Source organism: Typopeltis vanoorti, chromosome 10 (assembly GCF_054136105.1).
Source record: "Typopeltis vanoorti isolate ZY-2024b chromosome 10, IOZ_Tvanoo_1.0, whole genome shotgun sequence".
Classification (NCBI taxonomy): Eukaryota; Metazoa; Arthropoda; class Arachnida; order Uropygi; family Thelyphonidae; genus Typopeltis; species Typopeltis vanoorti.
Genome location: NC_143558.1, coordinates 111,823,710 through 111,846,721, shown reverse-complemented (window position 1 = coordinate 111,846,721; position 23,012 = coordinate 111,823,710). Strand labels below are relative to the sequence as shown.

Below are 23,012 nucleotides of genomic sequence, written 5' to 3'. Positions count from 1 at the left end.
GCAAGGGACATGGTATACCCCAGGTAGGTATACCATGTCCCTTGCAGCTGTAAACTGTCCTACTTTGGCCAAACAATGTCAGGATTTTGGAACACAAAGACTACATCTGGTTTTACCAGTACAGCCACTCTGGTCTAGGGGAAGTGGTTGATCTATGGTGGAGCAGATAAGGGATGCCAATTTTTATATGGTTTGTAACAAGAAGTCGGGTCATTTTTTTTTAAGATTTTGGTTAACTTTTCAGAGATGCCCTGGATATAGGGAATGGTGATGGATTTAGTGTAATCTTTGTTATGAAGGGGGGGGGAGGTTAACTGGTTTTAACATTTTTTGGGGGTGGTAGCCATTGGCTAAGAAAGTGTTAAGGATGTGGTTTAGTTCACTGGTTAGGGCGTCTGAACAGATTAATTTTGCCCTGTTATATAGTGTCCATCAGGCTGGCGAGTGATTAGAGTGTCTAGGAAAGGGAGACTGTTGTTTTCCTCTTTTTCCAAGGTGAACTGGATTCTGGGGTTTTGGTTGTTTAAGTGTGTTAAGAAGGAGTGGAGTGTATCTGAGCCATGTGACCAAATAGCAAACACATCATCAACATAGTGAAGCCAAACAGTGGGTTTTTGTGGAGGTGAGTTTAAGGCTTTCTCTTCAAAAGTCTCCATAAAGAAGTTGGCCTGGGGTGGGGAGAGTGGTGAACCCATGGCTGAGATATCGGGAGGAAATTTGGTTTGGATGAGTTCTAAGGTTTCCTTGAGTGGGAATTTGTGAATGGGGAGGAGACATCAAAACTGACCATTATGTCAGTATGTTGGAGTGAGAGGTTTTCTATACTGGCTTTGAAGTGGGCTGAGTTTTTTTATGTGTGATGGTGTATTGCCAGTATAGTGTGTGAGCGCTTTGGCTAAATGTTTGGCTAATTTGTATGTGGGGGAATAAATGCCATCCACTATGGGACGTAATGGCACATTTTCTTTATGTATTTTTGGAAGTCCATATATTCGGGGGAGGAGGGGGGAGGTCTAGAGTTAAAAGGTTTTAGTTTGTTGGTAACTTCCACAGGCGAAGAAGTGACTTTCTTAAGGAACCTTTGGATTGTTCTAATTACCTACCTCCCTATTGAGTATAATGGGACTATACTTAATAGGGAGGTAGGTAGCCCTATCTAACAATAAAGCATTAAGCATACCTGTGTAGTCGGTTTGATTGAAAACCACAGTGGCATTTCCCTTATCCGCTTTGGTGATTACTATTTCTTTGTTTTTTTTTTCATTTTTTGTAGAGCTTCCAACAGAATACGTTGGAAGAAAGCCACATTAATACACTGCAGCAAATTTAAATATGAAAGATTATTCATGGAATGAGCCTCAGCACTAAAAAAACTTTCCAAGCCTCAGCAAATTTGGGTGCATGAGACTGCCCCAAATTTGGGAAGCTTGCATCTTGAGAACTTCAGTCCAACAGCCAAGACAACCCAATATAGCCCACTAGGGGGCACCTTTAGGACTCTAGGAACAAACAGTAGTTTTCTCTCTTCTGCTTCATTTGCCTTTTGTAGTGCCTGCATACACGTGTCATAGTTGTATGGTCCCATGAAGATGGCAATGTGACATTGCCGAAATATAGAAGATATTTATTAAAGTTTCTTTTAATTAATATTCCAGTATATATGTTGTAAATTCTTTAAATAATTTAATAGGCAGATGTTGTAATGATTGACTAACATTCAGACTGCCCCAAACCACTTAGATAATTTATCTAAAAATGCTGCAATGATTAGGTTGGTAGTCAACAGCAGTAAAACCAAAGTCCTAAAGAACAAAATAGAAGGAAATATTAGGCTAAATGATGACGTTCTTGAAGTAAACGATTTTCAGTATCTTGATTCCTACACTGATACTCTAGTAGACAATGAAAAGAAAGCACAAAGCTATTCAATCCATAAAAGTTTAACTAATATCTGGAAATCCAATCTCATTACCACAAAAGTCAAAATTTGGCATTTGTGGTGATGTACAAAACCAGTGGTCAAGTCATATTTACATATGGTACACAGACATGATATTAATTGCTCAAACAAGAAATTAATATCAGCAATAGCTTTGGAACAACATGCCTTTGAACAATGCTAGGATATATATGGGTAGTTCACATTCCTAATACTGTCATTTTTGAAGAAAAGTAGCAAAGATCCCTAATAAGAACAATTGCAAAAAGTCAACTGAGATGGTCAGGACACCACTTAGTCATCTATCTTCACCTATGTTTAAGTGCTCTTGCTCTCTACAGGCCAACTAATGTATACACAGGAAGAGGAAAAAAATCAAGAAAACAGTTCTGGCAGTGCATAAGCAAACTTCTTTTTGAAGATGAGGCTCATGAACCATCTGACATTTACCATTTGGCACAAAACAGAACAACTTGGTTCACTTTCATTCAATAGACTAACTCCATTTAATAAACCAGACGGATTATCTATTAATAATGGGCAATTTCAATGATAGAGTAGGAAACATTACACTTGCTACAAACATAGGAACAAATGGTGAAACTACATGCAATAGAAAATGATACAGACTTAGGGATTTCCCCATATACAAAAACTTAAAAATTACTAATACTTTTTTCAAGCATAAAGACTGCTATAAATTCACTTGAGTAATGAGAAACCTAAAAAGTGTAATAATTATATCATAGTTAACAGCTGAGATAACAGCCAAGACAACCCAATATAGCCCACTAAGGGGCACCTTTAGGACTCTAGGAACAAACACTAGTTTTCTCTCTTCTGCTTCATTTGCCTTTTGTAGTGCCTGCGTGCACGTGTCATAGTTGTATGTTCCCATGAAGATGGCAATGTGACATTGCCAAAATATAGGAGATATTTATTAAAGTTTCTTTTAATTAACATTCCAGTATATACGTTATAAATTCCTTAAATAATTTAATAGGCAGATGTTGTAATGATTTACTAACATTCAGACTGCCACAAACCACTTAGATAATTTATCTAAAAATGCTGCAATGATTAGGTTGGTAGTCAACAGCAGTAAAATCAAAGTCCTAAAGAACAGAATAGAAGAAAATATTAGGCTAAATGATTGCGTTCTTGAAGTAAATATATATGTAAATATACTGTCATTTTTGAAGAAAAGTAGCCAAGATCCCTAATAGGAACAATTACAAAAAATCAACTGAGATGGTCAGGACACCACTTAGACATCTATCTTCACCTATGTTTAAGTGCTCTTGCTCTCTATTAAAGTTTCTTTTAATTAATATTCCAGTATATACGTTGTAAATTCCTTAAATAATTTAATAGGCAGATGTTGCAATGACTGACTAGCATTCAGACTGCCCCAATAGATGGGCAGGTATTTAGAAGTGCAGAAATAGAATCAGATCATTATCTATTATATAAGGAAAATTAAGAATACTCCCAAGATGGCTTAAAATGATCAAATAAATGAAAAAAGAAATCAACATGAATCTTTAACTCTTGGATGACAAAGGTATTAACTACCTTTATTTGAAAAAATAAATGAAAAACTAGAGCAAATACATGATATATAGAGAGAATGGAATAATTTAAAAACCATATTAATAAATGCAGCAACAAAATGCCTTGGAACGAAAGTAAATGAAAAAGAAGAAGGGTGAATAATAAACTGGGATGAAAACATTGAAAAAGCATATAAACAATAGATAAACAGAAAATCACTAAAAGTAGAAATTAATTATAAACACAAAACAGCAACAGTCAAAAAAGCATGCAGGAAAAATAACAGTAATATCACTTCATAGCAAAATTGAAAAGAGATCTTACAGTGAAGAGGCCAAATACATACTGATATAATGCCATCTATTATATACAGTGGAAAAAATAACATCACAAGAAATCCAACAAGCAATATCGCAAAGTAAATCAGGAAAATCCCCTGGAGAAGATGGAATAAATATAGAACTTATTAAATATGCAGGCATCTTGCTTATCAAATGATTTTTCCCACTGTCAGCAATATCTGGCAGCAGGAAAAATCCCAGAAAGTTGGAATAAGGAAATTATTGTGCTAATGCTTTGAATGCGCCCGTACGTACACATACACAAAGGCAATAAGTACAACTTGAAAACTACTGAGGAATAAGTCTCCTAAATACTGGTTACAAGTGATATGCACAAATATTTCAAAACTTAAATCACATGTAGAAGATAATCTGTGTGTGTAGAACAAAATGGCTTCTAAAAAGGACAATCATGTATTGAACCAGTTTTTAATAATAAAAATCGTAATGGAGAAGTATTGTGAATTTAACATAGAAACACACATAGCATTTGTAAATTACCAGAAAGCCTTTGACAGAGTCTTAACTCTGTCAAACTTCCTGGTAACTGTGGACAGTACTCAAGAAGATAAACATTTCAAATAAGCTGCTTGCAGCAATAACTAACACATATCAAAACAACCCAATAGCTGTAAGAATAAATGAAAAAGATAGAGAATGGAAATCAATAAATTTGTTAATATCTACATAGATGAAATACTAAAGAAATGGAAGAAAAATATAAAACCAACATTTAAACTGGATAGTGGAACAATACTTAATATCCTTTTGTTTGCAAGTGACCAAATAATCACAGCAAAAGTAAAAGTGAACTACAGAGATCAATATACTTCGTAAACATAATTACTAGAAAATCTGGAAAGCAAACATCAACAGATAAAACAAAAATCATGTCTTTTAAAGGATCTCCAGTCAGAAGTAAAATCATGATTGAAATAAAATTTTATAAGAAATAACTGTTTCAAATACCTTGGATATGCTACATCATATACCAAGGAAGCTAACACTAAAATCAAAAATTCTAACTTCCTAACTAACATGGATGATCAGTAATATTTTCAAAACTAACGAAGTTCAAAAGTATACAAGAATATGAGTTCAGGAAGTTTTGTTGACACCTTCTCTACCATATGGAAGTGAATTATAGACCATGGAAACTACAGAAGAGAAAAGAATAGAAACTGGAGTAATAAAATTCCTACAAAGAATAGCAAGCTGTACTCTCTAAGAGAAAAAACAGAAGCACAGAAATACATACAGAACTAAAAATAGACTTGGTATTGGACAAAATATATGGGTCAAAAGAAGTGGATTGAACATATTGAAAGAATGGACAGTTCAAGACTACTCCAAAAGATACTCCAATACCTTCCAATTGGAGGACACAGAAATCTGGAACAACAGAGAAAAGATGGAATGAGGTCAGAACAGGCCACTGGGCTTAAATCCCTCAAAGGATGATGACGATGCTGATATTAGAGCTTTGTGATCAGTGTAGAGGATTATTTAGTCAAATTCAGAATATGGGAATAACAATGAATAGTATATCAGCTAGGGTTTTTGCGAGAATGTGCAAGAGAAATGGCAATGCCGTTGACTAGGCTCTTTAAGTCTCAGCTCTGGTAGAGTTCCAAGGAAGGAAAGAGGGCAAAATAATTCCCTTGCATAAGGGAGGTTCTAAAGAGGTTACAGACCAATCAGTATCTCAGGCATGGTGGTAAAACTACTAGAAAAACTGGTCAAAAAGAGAATTCAAGAATGGGTAGATAAAAATATGATAATGCATGAGGAAGATCATCTCTGTGAAGGATTGGTCATGCCTTAGTAATTTACTAACTTTTTATAATAGAGTAAAAGCTGAGTTGAATAAAGGAAATGGCTACACAATGATTTTGCAAAGGCATCTGACAGAATATCACATGGAACTGTTATGCAAATTAGAACAAATGGGGATGGATATGACACTGGATAAGATGGTGGCTGCGGGACAGATATCAAAAAGTGGTATATGGAGAATTGAGACAAAAAAGGTGACAAGTGGTGTGCTGCAAGGTTCAGCCCTGGGAACCATTGCTGTTTAATTTGTACATAAATGATATAGGAAATAAGCTGAAAGGAAATATTCACTTGTTTGTTTGCTGATGATGCAAAATTATGTAAAGCAATAGTTAATCAAGGAGATGTGGAGCTTGCAATATGATTTAAATAGGCTGTCAGTATGGGCAAAAGATAATGGGTATCAGTTTAATGTTGAGAAATGTAAAGTTATGCATTTTGAGATAAATAGCTTACAAGCTGTGTATTTTTATTATTTTCTTTTATAAGGTCTTGATACACCCACATCTGGATTACCGTGCTCAAGTCTGGTCCCCTGGGTTTCTTGGGGATGAAGAAGCGCTGGAGAGGACTCAGAGGTGAGTGACCTCTATGTTGAGTGGCCTGTGGAATGTTCCCTGTGAGGATAGATTGAAGGTGTGAGGATTGCAGAAGTTAGTTGATAGGAGAAAAAGAAGGGATATAACAGAAATATTTAAATTGCTTAAAGGATTTTATAGGCTAGATGCAGGGGGAATGTTTCAGCACTTGGCTAGAGGGACCAAAACAAGTGCTCATTCCTGGAAGTTGAATAAAGGTGTGGTTAGTAGGGGACTAGATTTTTTGCTCGGAGAGTTGTGAATGAGTTGCGAGTGCTTTGTCTGTTAATGGATTTAAGGAGAGGTATGATAGATTGTGTGGATAGATTGGATCTCCAACAATGAGTCTTCAAACTCTATGGAGGTGCTCATATAATAATAATATATTCATAATAGCATTCATCATCATCATCAAATTCCTGCCATGTACCCTCAAGGGGTGTACAGGATATGATAGTACTACATGAAAAAATTACATCAATATTAATTTCCTATCTACAATTTTCCTCCAAATCAGTCTGTTACTTGTCAACACTCCAACATTATCAGATCTTATATTTCTATCGTCTAAAGCACTTTGTACCATATCAATCCACCTATATCTTGGTCTTCCTCTGGATCGTTTTGCTGCCAACCTGGCAGAGAACACTTGTTTTGCTAATCTTTCTTCGCCCATTCTGTTTAAGTGACCATACCACCTGAGATTAGCTCTGCTAACGCATTCCTGGATGCTGACAATGTCAAGTTCTTTCCTAATATCCTCGTTTTTAATATGATACTGCCATTGACGCCATCTGTTCACGCCTATAATCTTCCTCAGGACTCTCATATCTGTGGTCTCTAGTCTTTGGTCAAGTGTTTTACTTCTGACCCAGCTCTCAGATCCATAAGTTAAAACTGGTTTGAACACTGTCTTCTATACAGCTAATTTAGTGTTCTGACTAATTTCTCTCTTATTCCATATGAATTTATTCAATTGACTTCCCACCATACCAGCTTTGCTGATTCTGTTGTCTATTTCTATATTTAATTTACCATCTTCAGTAAAAATCGTGCCTAAATAGCTGAAATGTTTTACTTGTTCCACAGGTTCTCCATTCACAACACAGTTGACATTTTCAATGATTCTGCCTATTTTCATTGTCTTTGTCTTTTTATTGCTGACCTTCATACCATATCTATTACAAGAGCTATTCAATTTAGTCAGAGAATCTTGCAGACTTGTAGCGGATTTATTTAGAAGTATAACATCATCCGCATAAAGCAAAGAGTTGACATTAACAGCTCCAATTTTGATATCATGTTTAATACCACTTTCCTTCATAATGTGATCCATATAGATAATGAATAACAGAGGGGATAATGTACATCCTTGTCTCACACCAGATTTAACATTAAACCATCTTCCTGTACTTCCTTCAATTCTAACTACTGACTTACAACTCAAATAAAGACAAAGTATTGCTTGATATAATGCCCCATTGACACCATATAACTGCAGCGTATTGAATAGCTTCTCTCTTGGCACCTTGTCATATGCCTTTTCCAGATCGACAAAACTTAAATACAGATCTTTGTTATATTCCCATGCTTTCTCGACTATTTGTTGTAAAGTGAAGATCTGATCCTGACAGCCTCTATTTGGCCTGAATCCAGCTTGTTCTTCACCAAGCTTTTCTTCCACAATTCTTCTCAACCGTTTCTCAAGTGTACTTGCATAGATCTTGCCAGGAACATTCAGCAGGGAAATACCTCTCTAATTCTCACATGCAATTTTATTTCCCTTTTTATATATGGGTACTATGAGAGCTCTACTCCAATCATCGAGAATTCGTCCCTCTGTCCGGGCTTTCTGAACTATGCAGTGCAGCCACTGTAAGACTCTTATACCACCATACTTCAGCATTTCTGGTCGAATATCATCTACTCCTGCTGCCTTTCCACATTTCAAGCCTTTGATGGCTTTTTCTACTTCAAGTATGGATATGTATTCCTGACTGCATGCCTGGTCAGTGTTTTTTTTACCACTGTGCTGTCATCACTGCTTGTTTCATTTAGCAGTTTTTCAAAGTAATTACTCCATACTTCAAGGATATCTTTTTCTCCCGTTTTCATGTCACCTTTATCATCTCTAATTCCTTTTATAGCACTCTTTCCTCCATTCTTAAGCTTCTTCAACAACCTCCAGAATATTTTGCCACCTTCTTGATATTTATTTTCTATATTCTTGCCAAAGTCCTCCCATGACTTTTGTTTAGCTAGTTTTACACAGCGTTTAGCATTCTTGCATTTGTCTCTATATTCTCTAAGAGCACAAGCTGACTTATTTGACAGGAACTTTTGGTATGCTTTCTTCTTTTCCTTCACTGCCTCTTTAACTTCCTGTGTCCACCAGGGAGTTCTGATTTTTTTATCCTTACAGACAACCTCACCACATGCCTCTCTGGCTGAATCAATCAATGTTTTCTTCAGAGTTTGCCACTGAATATCCAAGGATATCCAAGGTTTGAATCCTGTTCTCAAACTCTTTCGTTTTTTCTTCAATAATCTTTGTGTATTTTAGTCTACAGCTCACATCTGAGAGCTGCTCAACTTTTATTCACTTTAAAACTTTCTTACATGTTATTCTTTTCAATATGATATTCAATTTTATCCTGCTGAAGACTAAATAGTGATCACTTCCAATTTCAAATCTTCTGTACACTCTGGTGTCCTGCACCAGGGAGAAAACATCACTATCAACAATAACATAGTCAATGAGACTTTTCTTATTCCTAGCCTCTTCTCTCTATGTGAATTTGTGCACATTTTTATGTTGGAACATGGTGTTAGTAATAACCAGTCCATGTCCTGAGCAGAAATCCAACAGATATTTGCCATTATTATTAGCTTTGCTCTTTTCTCCAAATTTTCCCAAAATATTTTTGTATGTCTCACAATCATTTCCTACTCTGCTATTTAGATCCCCAACAAGGACCAACTTTTCATTTGTCATTGTGTCAGTTGCTTTTTCTAAAGACTCAAAAAATTCCTCCACTTCTACCTTAGTAGAACCTTCTGTGGGACCATTGGCACAAATAAGTCTCATTGTCCGATTCCTTATCTGATATTAGCCCACATCACTCTACTTGAGACTGACTGCCATTCAAGAAGATTAGACTCGTATTTTGTGTTGAATACTATGGCTACTCCTTCTTTTCCTTGATTGTCATTGCCTGAATATAACATTTTGTATTTATTGCTCAGAAAGATCTCACCAGTTTTGGTCTTTTTTGTTTCAGTCACCCCTATTATGTCGATCTGGTACTTATCTAATTCCTCAGCTAGCTCCATTTCTTTGCCATTCAGGCTTCTTACGTTGATAGTACCGATCTTTAACTCTGGTGATGTTGAGTTGGGGTTTATTTTCAGATTTGTTCCAGTAGCTGACTTTTCGCTGTTCGCCCTGGTTCCCTGGCGAAAAAAACAACGGGGGCCTTGTTTAACCGGACGACGCCCCAGCCGGCATGAAATTTTGTCATGTTGTACCATCATTCTATATTTTGGCTTAACCAATAAGAATACAATTTGGTCGGCTAAATCCCAAATTGCCAGTCCATCCTTGTTTGTTCAGTATCCAATTAGATACCCAACAGGGTGCACCACGAGAAGGTGAGGATTGGACATAAGGTCAGAAGCCCTGGTCGGTTCTCCGCATTCCTTTAAAGGCTATATGGAGGTCTCCTTTCAGTTATACAGCTTTGACCCTTAAGCACCCCCATAATAGCATTTCACAGTATAAACAATACGAAAGAAGAAAGAATAATTTATTGAACTTAATATTTTACTGGCTTTCTACTCAGCAAAATACTGCATGCAATATTTTTATCTATTTTATATAGGCTGTAACCATTGGCTAAAAGAATGCTTTGAAGGTCCCTGAACTCAGTTTCAAAGGCTTTGTCATTTAAACAAATAGCCTGGCTCAGTGAGAAGTGTTTTGAGGATGCTATACTATTAGGATTTGTAGGGATGGTGCAATTGCTTATGTAAATACCCTCCTATATGCATGGGTTTCTGTAAATGGATAATGTGCCATTAGGATGTAATGTGACTAGTTTATCTAGCAAGGGAAAATTATTGTTACCTTCTTTTTCTATTTTGAAGTTTATTTTATAATATTGGCTATTGAAATATGCTAAAAAATTATATAATGTATTTGGGCCATGAAGAAAAATAGCAAACACATCACCAATATAGGATAGTCAGACCAATAATTTGAGTGTATCTGTGAAATTTTTAATAAAAAGAGAGTTGCCAGTGTGTATTTTATTCTGTGATAATCTATTCAGTCCGTAATAAAAGTTTTTATTTTATCAGCTTTGGTAATAATAATTTTTTATTTTTTTTTGTTAATGTATAACTTTCTAAGTGTTGATATTTCTTTAGGTGGAATGTTTTTCTTGGAAGATTTAGATTTCATCAGAATATTGGCCACACTGAGACCAATGTTATCAGCCACTGTGGGTGAGAGTTCATAAATACAATGTTCCATGCCAGTCATTATTTCCAAAATGGTATTACTTTTTTGGGAGTATGACAAAATTATGCCCTCTATTAAATACAGACAGAGTCTTCTGAGAGTGCCTGAGATGATAGATTCACCACTATGCATTCTTGTCACAGCTGTGGTTGGGAAGTTATGTTTTTGAAGAAATTCAAATTTTTTCAAACGGTAATCCTTAACTTTTTAAAATTATTTAGTAACAGCATTTTTCAAGATGGTATACAGAAAAGACCACAGTTCTGGAATAAGTATTTTAAACAGTAATAATGATTTTTGCTAGCTCAGTGTGGGTGCTACAGATCGGTTATCAGATAAGTGCTAAGCTCACCCATGTGTAAATATGTCCAGTTTTTGCTGAATTGAACTCCCAACTGAATCTTAGACATCTACAGCTTGAATAAACGAAATTTAAAGACAACTGTCCCAATGATAATTATCCTATACTGATTAGAGAAACAGCATGAATTAACAATATCCCATGGAAGATTTAGATTTCATCAGAATATTGGCCACACTGAGACCAATGTTATCAGCCACTGTGGGTGAGAGTTCATAAATACAATGTTCCATGCCAGTCATTATTTCCAAAATGGTATTACTTTTTTGGGAGTATGATAAAATTATGCCCTCTATTAAATACAGACAGAGTCTTCTGAGAGTGCCTGAGATGATAGATTCACCACTATGCATTCTTGTCACAGCTGTGGTTGGGAAGTTATGTTTTTGAAGAAATTCAAATTTTTTCAAACGGTAATCCTTAACTTTTTAAAATTATTTAGTAACAGCATTTTTCAAGATGGTATACAGAAAAGACCACAGTTCTGGAATAAGTATTTTAAACAGTAATAATGATTTTTGCTAGCTCAGTGTGGGTGCTACAGATCGGTTATCAGATAAGTGCTAAGCTCACCCATGTGTAAATATGTCCAGTTTTTGCTGAATTGAACTCCCAACTGAATCTTATACAACTACAGCTTGAATAAATGAAATTTAAAGACAACTGTCCCAATGATAATTATCCTATACTGATTATAGAAACAGCATGAATTAACAATATCCCATCAGAATTACTTAAAGAAGGGGAAAACTTGTTGTTAGTACACTTAACAAAATTTTCAGTATTTGTGGAATACTGAAATTTGGCCAAAATATTGGTGCACAGGTATTCTTATACCCATTCCAAAAAAAAAAGATAACAAAAAGTACAATAATTTTAAGGAGAATTAATTATATCAGTTATCTGACAAAATATTTTTAGACATCTTATTCTCAGGAACTGGATTTAGACAGAACAGGAGTACAATAATAGACCATACATTTACACTCCATATCACTGGAGAAAAATATGCAGAACATAATAAAGTAATGTACCATAATTTTACCTGAAGAAAGCCTTTGATTCTAATTGGCATAATGCTAATTAGAATCAAAGGCTTTCTGCAGGTAATGAATGTACTGGAGAACTGTGATATTGGAGTGACAGTATGAAAAAGAAGAATAATCAACCCTCTAAAGTTTGCTGATAATATTAATCTCCTAGCAGAAAACAAACCAGATCTTCAGGAAATCACCACAAAGTTAGCTCATACACTCTTAAAAAGAGAGCTTAACCATAAGTACCCAAAAATCAAAAACAATGACAAACATCGGTGCATCTGACCAAGAAGGAAGTGCTGTGGCAGAAAATTAAAAATCCTACTCAATGGTACACCTATAGAAGAGGTTGATCAGTTTAAATATGTAGGCAATATGTTTAATAAGATGGAAGATCAAGACAGTATATTAGAAAGAAAAAAAAAATTGGAAAGCACCAATAGCACTCCAAAAACTAAAACTAGGGAATAAGAAACTTATAATTACAAACCAATTATGTCTTATTGGCACACTAGTTAATTCAATACTCCTATGTGAAAGTGAAACTTGGATCCTTTCAAAAGAAGATCAAAAGAGGTTGTTGGCATTTAAAATGAGGTGCTATAGATGCCTCCTAAAGATATTATACACCAGAAAGTTTTTTTACCTTGGGTATATACTATGTTAAAGATACCAAACAATTTTATAAGCTAGGTTTTAATCCTTTTTCCGAAGTATGTCAAGTTTGCACCTGCACGTAGTGCAAGTCTGAGGCAACTCATGGTAAAGGTGGAGTAAGCTCCGATTACTTTCCTTAGTATTTTCCCCTAATGCAAAGCACATCCCCTTGCGGAGATGTATGATGCTATGCATTAAAGGCAAGGGCCACTACCCAGACCAGTTTCGACCTTTATTGAGGTAGAGGTATAAAGGTATTGAGGTATAACGGCAAGGGTAGTGGCCCTTGCCTTTAATGCATAGCATCATACATCTCCACAAGGGGATGTGCTTTGCATTAGGGGAAAATACTAAGGAAAGTGATCGGAGCTTACTCCACCTTTACCACGAGTTGCCTCAGACTTGCAATACGTGCAGGCGCAAACATGACTTACTTGTCTGTTTGCTTACTTGGGAAAAAGGATTAATACCTAGCTTATAAAATTGCTTGGTATCTTTAACATAGTAGATACCCAAGGTAAAAAACTTTCTACATCTTACTCTCATCCTGAGATTTTTATTTAATAAGGTCAAAGCACCTTGTGGCAACTTATTTAGTAAAATTTATAAGCTCTGCATTACCTCAACCTTGGCATTTTTAGGTCTGGCTCCCACTGATGAGACCTCAATAAAGGTCAAAACCGGTCTGGATAGTGGCCCTTGCCTTTAATGCATAGCATCATACATCTCGCGCAGACCCTGCATAGGAAGTGGGAATAACGCATAGTGAAAGAAGATTAATACTTATATATTTGAGGCTAATCTTTTGGCTCTTGTTTGCATTTTTATGTCTGCTGTTGTATATCATTACTCTGAAAAGCTTTAGACAACAGCAGACATAAAAATGCAAACAAGAGCCAAAAGATTAGCCTCAAATATATAAGTATTAATCTTCTTTCACTATGTGTTATTCCCACTTCCTAGGCAGGGTGCGCATGTTAGTTAGATGTGACTTCTTGTCAGTACCACTCCCAACCGACCCATTGCCTAGTCTGCTGCTGGGGGTGATATATTTTTGGCTGTAGAAGCATATGTTCACGGGGCACGTTTGCTTGCTTGCGGAATGAAAAACGCCAGATAAACTGGCGGGGAAAAAACCTACTGCTTGTGCCCAAAACCAGCTAACTTGGCTATGTCTGAGGAATATCCTCAAATTCCTCACATTTTTGACGGGAATCGAACCTGAGACACTCCTTCCCCAGGCATCTGGTTGCAAAGTGCAAAACCACTAGGCTAATCGTGTGGACAAATATATAAGTATTAATAATTTTAGATATTAATTTTAATTTCAATTATTGGTATATATATTCAATTACAGATTTTTTTTATGCCAAAGCTACTGATGAGAGGTTGAGCAGGTTTACCTTTTAGTACTGTGGGTGACAATCTTCACTTATAGACAAATTTTTAGCAATTTGTATATAATAGATGTACACATATTTTAAATAAATTTTTAAAAACTATTAAAAAATATTATCCAGAAAGCTACTACCATTCAAGAAACAAAACCATATAGAAAAACCACTAAAAAACCATAACGGTGTTATCAGCAACAATCTGTAAAAATCTTATTTCAATTAAATATACATCACATGAATTATAAGGTTACAGCATTTTCCACTGACCTTCCAAGTCAAGAACCTTAGTTTTTTCACTATCTAACCTCTCTTTTAAAGAATCTTTTTCTTCAATGGTGAGGTCTAATTCTTTAGTCACCTATGTAAAGAAGAATATTTACAAATATGTTTAAGTTCATTAAGTGAAAAATTTTTCATTTCATGCAACAAATAGTTATTAAAATCAAGCTTTAAAACAAAACGCAAAAGTTTAGGTTCTTTAATTCAGGGATTAAAAGCAACTATTATTGAGAAATCATTCAATAATGATTTAATGAGTTCTAAAAACTGAACATAAGTTTATGCTTCTTCATATGAAGGAGGTGGAATAAAAATTGTGCAGAAGCCTTAAAATCCTGTTTATTAACCTTGATGCAATCTTTGGTACAGGCAAATACTACATAACTGTAATTTTTAAGGAAATTACACGGCAGACTAATATATTAACTAAAATAAATTTAATTAATACTTCCAATATTTCAGCAAAGTTAAACTATCATCATCAGGTAACAAAATAAAATATGTGCATGCAGGCACTATGCTAAGTAATGAGGCTGAAGCATGTCAACTGAGAGTAAGTTTAAAGTCCTAAACGCCACATCCATAATGAGCTAAATTGGACATTCTTGGCGGTTGGGCTGAAGTATGGAGAATGAGAGCTTCCTAAATTTGGAGCAGTTTCATGTAGCCAAATTTGTTAAGGTAGGGTAGAATCTTAGGACAGAAGCACATTTGAGGAAAAGTCTATCATATTTATATTTGCTGTGATGGAGTAAAGTAGCCTTTTCTAGTGCATACATGGTGGGTGACAAAAGCATGATCAGCAAGTCCTAATGGAGTGGTGGCAACAGATGTAGTCCTTATGTTCAGCAATTCTGATGTTGGCTGTCCTGCCTGTTGACTATAGTAGAATGGGATATATCTCAAACACCTGGCAGGTCTAGGGGATGTGGCTGGTCTTTAGTGGTATAGATAAGGGACACGGTCTGTAAGTGGTTGAAAGGTTGCATTTTTTTTTAAGGATTTTAGTCAGTTTTTCAGATGTGCCTTTGATATATAGAATAGTGATAGTTTGGTGTAGTTCCTGTAATGGAGAAGAGGATGAGGCATGTGGTTTTGAGGTTTTAATATTTTTTGGATATGGGAATTGTAGCCATTGGCTAAGAAAGTTTTGTGAGGGTGGTGAAGTTCTGTGGAAAGAGCACTGTTATCTGAAATAATTAATTTAGCACTGTCCAAATTTATTCCTTCCATATATTTTTCATTTATCTATGTCTCTAAAATATCAATAATGTCTTAAAAAATTGAGTACAAAGATAATGACATTACACAAGGAGTACGCCTAAAGAAAAATAGACAAAACAGATATAAAATTTAATAATAATTTAGAGGAGTAAGCATGGAGAATTTTCCAGAAATAATATTTATAATGCAATTATATCATCATCATCAAATTCCTGACATGTACCCTCAAGGGGTGTACAGGATACGATAGCACTACATGAAAAATTGACATCATTACTAACTTCCTGTCTACAATTTTCCTCCAAATCAGTCTGTTACTTGTCAAGACTCCAACATTATCAGATCTTATATTTCTATCGTCTAAGGCACTTTGTACTGTATCAATCCACCTATATCATGGTCTTCCTCTGGGTCCTTTTACCTGCCAACCTGGCAGAGAACACTTGTTTTGCTAATCTTTCCTCGCCCATTCTGTTTAAGTGACCATACCACCTGAGATTAGCTCTGCTAACGCATTCTGGATGCTGACAATGTCAAGTTCTTTCCTAATATCCTCGTTTTCAATATGATATTGCCAATGATGCCATCTGTTCACGCCTGTAATCTTTCTCAGGACTCTCATATCTGCGGTCTTTAGTCTTTGGTCAAGTGATTTACTTCTGATCCAGCTCTCAGATCCATAAGTTAAAACTGGTTTGAACACTGTCTTGTATACAGATAATTTATTGTTCCAACTAATTTCTCTCTTATTCCATATGAATTTATTCAATTGACTTTCTACCATACCAGCTTTGTTGATTCTGTTGTCTATTTCCATATTTAATTTACCATCTACACTAAAAACCGTGCCTAAGTAACTGAAATGTTTTACTTGTTCCACAGGTTCCCTGTTCACAACGAAATTGACATTTTCAACAATTCTACCTATTTTCATTGTCTTTGTCTTTTTAATGCTGACCTTCGTACCATAATTATTACAACAGTTATTCAATTTAGTCAGGGAATCTTGCAAACTTGTAGTGGATTTATTTAGAAGTATAACATTGTCTGCATAAAGCAAAGAGCTGACACTAACATCTCCAATTTTGATATCAGGTTTAATACCACATTCCTTCATAATGTGATCCATATAGATAATGAATAACAGAGGGGATAATGTACATCCTGTCTCACACCAGATTTAACATTAAACCATCTTGTACTTCTTTCAATTCTAACTGCTGACTTACAACTCAAATAAAGACTAAGTATTGCTTGATATAATGCCCCACTGACACCATATAACTGTAGCGTATTGAATAGCTTCTCTCTTAGCACCTTGTCATATGCCTTTTCCAAATCTACAAAACTTAAATACAGATCTCTGTCATATTCCCATGCTTTCTCAACTATTTGTCGTAAAGTGAAGATCTGATCCTGACAGCCTCTATTTGGCCTGAATCCAGCATGTTCTTCACCAAGCTTTTCTTCCACAATTCTTCTCAACCGTTTCTCAAGTATACTTGCATAGATCTTGCCAGGAATACACTCAGTAGGGAAATACCTCTGTAATTCTCACATTTTATTTTCCTTTTTATATATGGGTACTATGAGAGCTCTACTCTAATCATCGGGAATTCGTCCCTCTGTCCAGGCTTTCTGAACTATGCAGTGCAGCCACTGTAAGACTCTTATACCAACTGGTCGAATATCATCTACTCCTGCTGCATTTCCACATTTCAAGCCTTTGATGGCTTTTTCTACATCAAGTATGGATATGAATTCCTGACTGCATGCCTGGTCAGTGCTTTTTACCACTGTGCTGTCATCACTGCTTGTTTCATTTAGCAGTTTTTCAAAGTAATTACTCCATACTTCAAGAATATCCTTTTCTCCCGTTTTCATGTCACCTTTATCATCTCTAACTCCTTTTACAGCACTCTTTCCTCCATTTCTAAGCTTCTTCAACAACCTCCAGAATATCTTACCACCTTCTTGATATTTATTTTCTATGTTCTTGCCAAAGTGTCATCCCATGACTTTTGTTTAGCTAGTTTTACACAGTGTTTCGTATTTCTTACATTTGTCTCTGTATTCTCTAAGAGCACAAGCTGACTTATTTGCCAGGAACTTTTGATATGCTTTCTTCTTTTCCTTCACGGCCTCTTTAACTTCCTGTGTCCACCATGGAGTTCTGATTTTTCTATCCTTGCAGACAACCTCACCACATGCCTCTCTGGCTGAATCAATCAGGGTTTTCTTCAAGGCTTGCCACTGAATCTCCAAGGTTTAGTTCCTGTTCTCAAACTCTTTTATTTTTCTTCAATAATCTTTGTGTATTTTAGTCTCTACAGTTCACATCTGAGAGCTACTCAACTTTTATTCGCTTTAAAACTTTCTTACATGTTATTCTTTTCAATATGAAATTCAGTTTTATCCTGCTGAAGACTAAATAGTGATCGCTTCCAATTTCAAATCCTCTGTACACTCTGGTGTCCTGCACCAGGGAAAAAACATCACTATCAACAATAACATAGCCAATGAGACTTTTCTTATTCCTTGCCTCTTCTCTCCATGTGAATTTGTGCACATTTTTATGTTGAAACATGGTGTTAATAATAACCAGTCCATGTCCTGAGCAGAAATCCAACAGATATTTGCCATTATTATTAACTTTGCTCGTATCTCCAAATTTTCACAAATATTTTTGTATGTCTGACAATCATTTCCTACTATGCTATTTTGATCCCCAACAAGGAACCAACTTTTCCTTTTTCATTGTGTCAGTTGCTTTTTCTAAAGTATCAAAAAATTCCTCCATTTCTACCTTAGTAGAACCTTCTGTGGGACCATTGGCACAAGTAAGTCTCATTGTCCAATTCCCCATTCTGATATTAGCCAACATCACTCTACTTCAGACTGCTTGCCATTCAAGAAGATTAGCCTCGTATTTTGTGTTGAATACTTTGGCTACTCCTTCTTTTCCTTGATTGGCATTTCCTGAATATAACATTTTGTATTTATTGCTCAGAAAGATCTCACCAGTTTTTGTCTTTTTAGTTTCAGTTACCCATATTATGTCTATCTGGAACTTATCTAATTCTTCAGCTAGCTCAATTTCTTTGCCATTCAGTCTTCTTATATTGATAGTACCGATCTTTAACTCTGGTGATGTTGAGTTGGGGGTGTGCTTTCAGATTTGTTCCAGTAGCTGACTTTTCACTTTTCACCCTGGTTCCCTGGTGAAAACAACGGGGGCCTTGTTTAACCGGGCGAAGGCACAGCGGGCATGAAATTTTGTCATGTTGTACCATCATTTTTTTTATTTTGGTTTAACCAATAAGAATACAATTTGGTCGGCTAAATCCCAAATTGCCAGCCCATCCTTGTTTGTTCAGTATCCAATTAGATACCCAACAGGGTGCACCACGAGAAGGTGAGGATTGGACATTAGGTCAGAAGCCCTTGTCGGTTCTCCGCATTCCTTTAAAGGCTATGTGGAGGTCTCCTCTCAGTTATACAGCTTTGACCCTTAAGCACCCTTGTTTTAATTATTTATTGTTGGAAATGGTGCACATGACCTGTTTGTGAATGAATCTACCAATGTATGTGAGTTTTCTGTGAACAGAGAATGCCAGGGATCCATCAGGCTGGCTTGTAATTACAGTTTGGGAAGGTGAGACTGTTGTTATTTTCATTTTCTAATGTAAACTGGATCTTGGGATATTGATTGTTTATACGTGTTAAAAATATGTTGAGAGTATCCAGCCCATGTGGCCAAATGGAGAACACACTATCAACAAAGCATAGCCAAACAGTGGATCTACATGGGGCAGAGCTTAGCGCTTTCTCTTCAAACATTTCCATGAAGTAATTAGTCATGGGGGTGAGAAAACAGCTGTCCACTATTTGTTTGTAGAATTTTCCTTGCCAAAATATCCCAAGGTTACAGTGAACTGAAACAAAGCTGAAATATGGGGAGGAAATTCAGCTTGAATAAGGTCTAAAGCAACTTTAACATAAACAAAAATGTTTTCAGCATCTGTAAAAAGATGCAATTTTGTTTTTTTGTCTAAATTTACCATTAATATAGTCCTGTTGAAAAGAGTTAGCAAACAGCAATTCTAAATAGGGACTGCTTAAAGGTCAATGCTAGAGAAAAATGAGGAGACCTCCATATAGCTTGTAAGGAATGTGGAGAAGTAATTAGGCTTTTAACCTAATGCCCAATCCTCACCTTATCATCATGGTGTGCTTCATTATGAAGTATCTATATGGACAAAGGAGGATGGACTTGCAATTTGGGACTAAGCCAACAAAACTATATTCAGCACTGGCTTAATCACTACCAACAAATAAAGATTAAACATAAGAAATATCATGCTAGCAGAGGCACTGAAAACAAGGCAACTGGTGTTTTTGTCTGGGAACCAGGGCAAACAGTGAAAGGTCAGCTAATGGAGCAAATTCAACATCAGCAGACTTTAAGATAGGTAGCATCACAATTAACAAATCTCAACTGAAAACAAGTTAACTGGCAGAGGACTATCATGACTAACTAGCATGTCAACATAACTGGTGTTGACAAAATTAAAACAGGTATGCTTATTCAGATTTTTGAGTTGGTTATGCATGTTAATAAAGAACTTCATTAACATGTATGCAACATTACAGTTAACATTAAAATATGTGAAATCTTAAATAATCTATAACATATTATGTTCAGGTAGCAATGATCAGAGGAAGAAAGGAGTAGCTATAATATTCAACACTAAATACAAAGAAAAACTTCTTGAATTAATGGGCAATTTTGAGTAGTGATGTGTGTAGATTTAAAAATGAGAAACTGGAAAATGAGACTTATTTGTGTCTATGATCCTACAGGAAGTTCTACTACAGCAGATTAGGACTTTTTTTGAATCATTAGAGAAGCTAACTAACTAATAAAAGAAAAGACAGTTCCTGTTACCAGATCTAAACAGCAATGCAGGAATGAATACCAAACATATAGTTATGGATCAGAAAAATATAGTGAAAAGGGCAAAGCTAAAAATAACAATAAGCAAACTAGATTTCTATTCAGGACATGAGTCATTGGCAACATAATGAAATAGGATGTTGTTACCGTTTAGTTTTGAACAGAATAAAAATAAATATTACTGTGAAAAGAAAAACATGGGTTTTGAAAAGAATCAAAGTTAAGAAGTTTTCAAAGATAAAATGTAGAATTAAATATACACATATCATTGAGTAAAATAAGTGTTTGAAAATCAGAACCAAACCTTGAAGACCTAGTAGGACAATCTGAAGAAAATACTGACTGATTCAGCCAAGTGATTCCATACTTCTTCAGGGTTGGTTGTTCCAATTATGGAGAATGTGTATTGGATCCAGGATTCCTTCTAGCTCTGATGCCAGATGTGAGTGAGATCAGAAAATGAGGAACTTCTCATCTTCTAATTCTACCAAAAAAAGAAGATGTATGAATGCAGGCTGTGCAAGTAGCACACATTTTTTCAGCTGTTCTTTATATCTTTAGCCAGAGATAATAAAAATGTGTCAACACACTGGTAACCAAATCCTATATCATATAAGAGTTCTCTAAATTTGTCTCTTAAAGGATTCCACAAATAAATTTCACAGCAGTGGGCAAAGCAATGAGCCCATGTGCTAGTGCCTATTTCTAAACTGACAAAATGTACTGTCTGCAAGCTCTTCCCATCTGATGCTATCAAAGTAATTAAACACTTTCATAGAAGCAAGTTGGAAGAGCTCCCATAAAAGATGACAGGCATAGTCCTGGGAACATCAGAAACAAGCTATCATGTCAGAGCAATTGGACAGGATATAAGAAACTGAAATATTTATTGGCTACTTTAACAGCATCTAAACACATCTGCTTTATATCTTATATTGATAAGAAATTGCATTCTTGTTTTAATCCTTCACCCAAGTGTAAGCAAACAAAGTCTACATACAAAATTTTTTCTCAAGTATAATATACTTTTGTAACCTAGTGGCAGCTTACTTTCTATAAAAGGCAGCTTATTTTTCCCACAGGTGAGGACTCGGCACTTTTATGTTCATCTCAACAAGTGTAAGACAAACTGAAATCTACATGGCAAAGCAAAAAAATGTCAAGCAGCAAAGAAAAATAAAAGGTGTAACTTTCCATGAAGCAATCAAGGTCTTTCATTTTAATGATACCTCATTTTACTTACTAGAGGCCTGAAGTGGATTGAAAAAGTTCCATGTTTCGTCTCTAAACTAGTATTTCTGGATCATTCAGAAATATAAAAAAATAAATAAAATAAAAAAATAAAAAATAAATAAAACAGAAAAAAAATCCCTAGCCCACCTATTGATGTACTACAGGTTTATCATCTTTTGTGGATGAGTGTCACCTTAAAAAAAAAAAAAAAAAACTCTGTAAGTATGTAACTGTTTAACTATTCCTTTGTTTCAGTTCATTAACATTGACTTTTGTAATTGGCTCTGAATTTACCATCTTATATAAAGCAGGAGCTGCAAAAAAAGAAAGTATTGCAGAAGGAATATAAACAACAAGGTGATCACAGCATGTCCATGATGTGATTATAAAGCACAAGCAAGAAGGGTAACTAGTAAGGTAAGGAAAAATCAGATTGAAAGAAAGTTAGCTAAGCAGGCCAAAGTAAATCCAAAAGTTTTTTTGCTATGTAGCAAGTAAGAGAAAGAATGATTATGGAAAGATATAACTGAGGTGACAAAAGCTGATGTGAGTATTGAGGTAGATGAACTGGAGGTACTCAATATACTGAAAAATATCAATGTGAATACAGCAATGGGCCTGGACGGTATGCTAGCTTGTCTGCTATGAGAATGTGCAAGTGAACTGGCAATGTCTCTGACGAAGTCATTTAATCTAAGTCTCAACTCTGGCAAGGTTCTTCCAAGGGAGTGAAAAGAGGGTAAGATAGTTCCATTGCATAAAAGTGGCTCCAAAACAGAAGTAACAAATGGCAGACCAATTAGTATCTCTGGAGAAGTGATTGAAATATCGGAAAAGTTGGTTAAAAGTAAAATTCAGGAATGGGTGGATAGGAATATGATACTTGAAAGGGGGCAGGATGACTTTGTAAAAGGTTGGTCCTACCTCAATAATTTATTCACATTTTATAATAAGGTGACAGCAGAGTTGGATGAAGGAAATGGTTACACCATGATACTGCTGGGCTTTGCTAAGGTATCTGACAGAACACCACATGGAAAACTATTATGTAAGTTGGAGCAAATGGGGATGGATATGAGGCTGGTGGTATGGATGGG

At 35.6% G+C, this 23,012-nt stretch overlaps 1 protein-coding gene across 2 annotated transcripts in view; it reads right to left on the bottom strand.

Annotated features, from left to right (window-relative positions):
* The window catches only part of Tango1 (transport and golgi organization 1), a 395,672-nt gene that overhangs the window by 97,677 nt on the left and 274,983 nt on the right, over nt 1-23,012 (bottom strand). For both annotated transcript variants that reach the window (XM_090398800.1, XM_090398801.1), the window contains exon 16: nt 14,490-14,580. In XM_090398800.1, the coding sequence (XP_090254926.1) occupies nt 14,490-14,580 (91 nt within the window). The remainder of the gene's footprint in view (nt 1-14,489; nt 14,581-23,012) is intronic.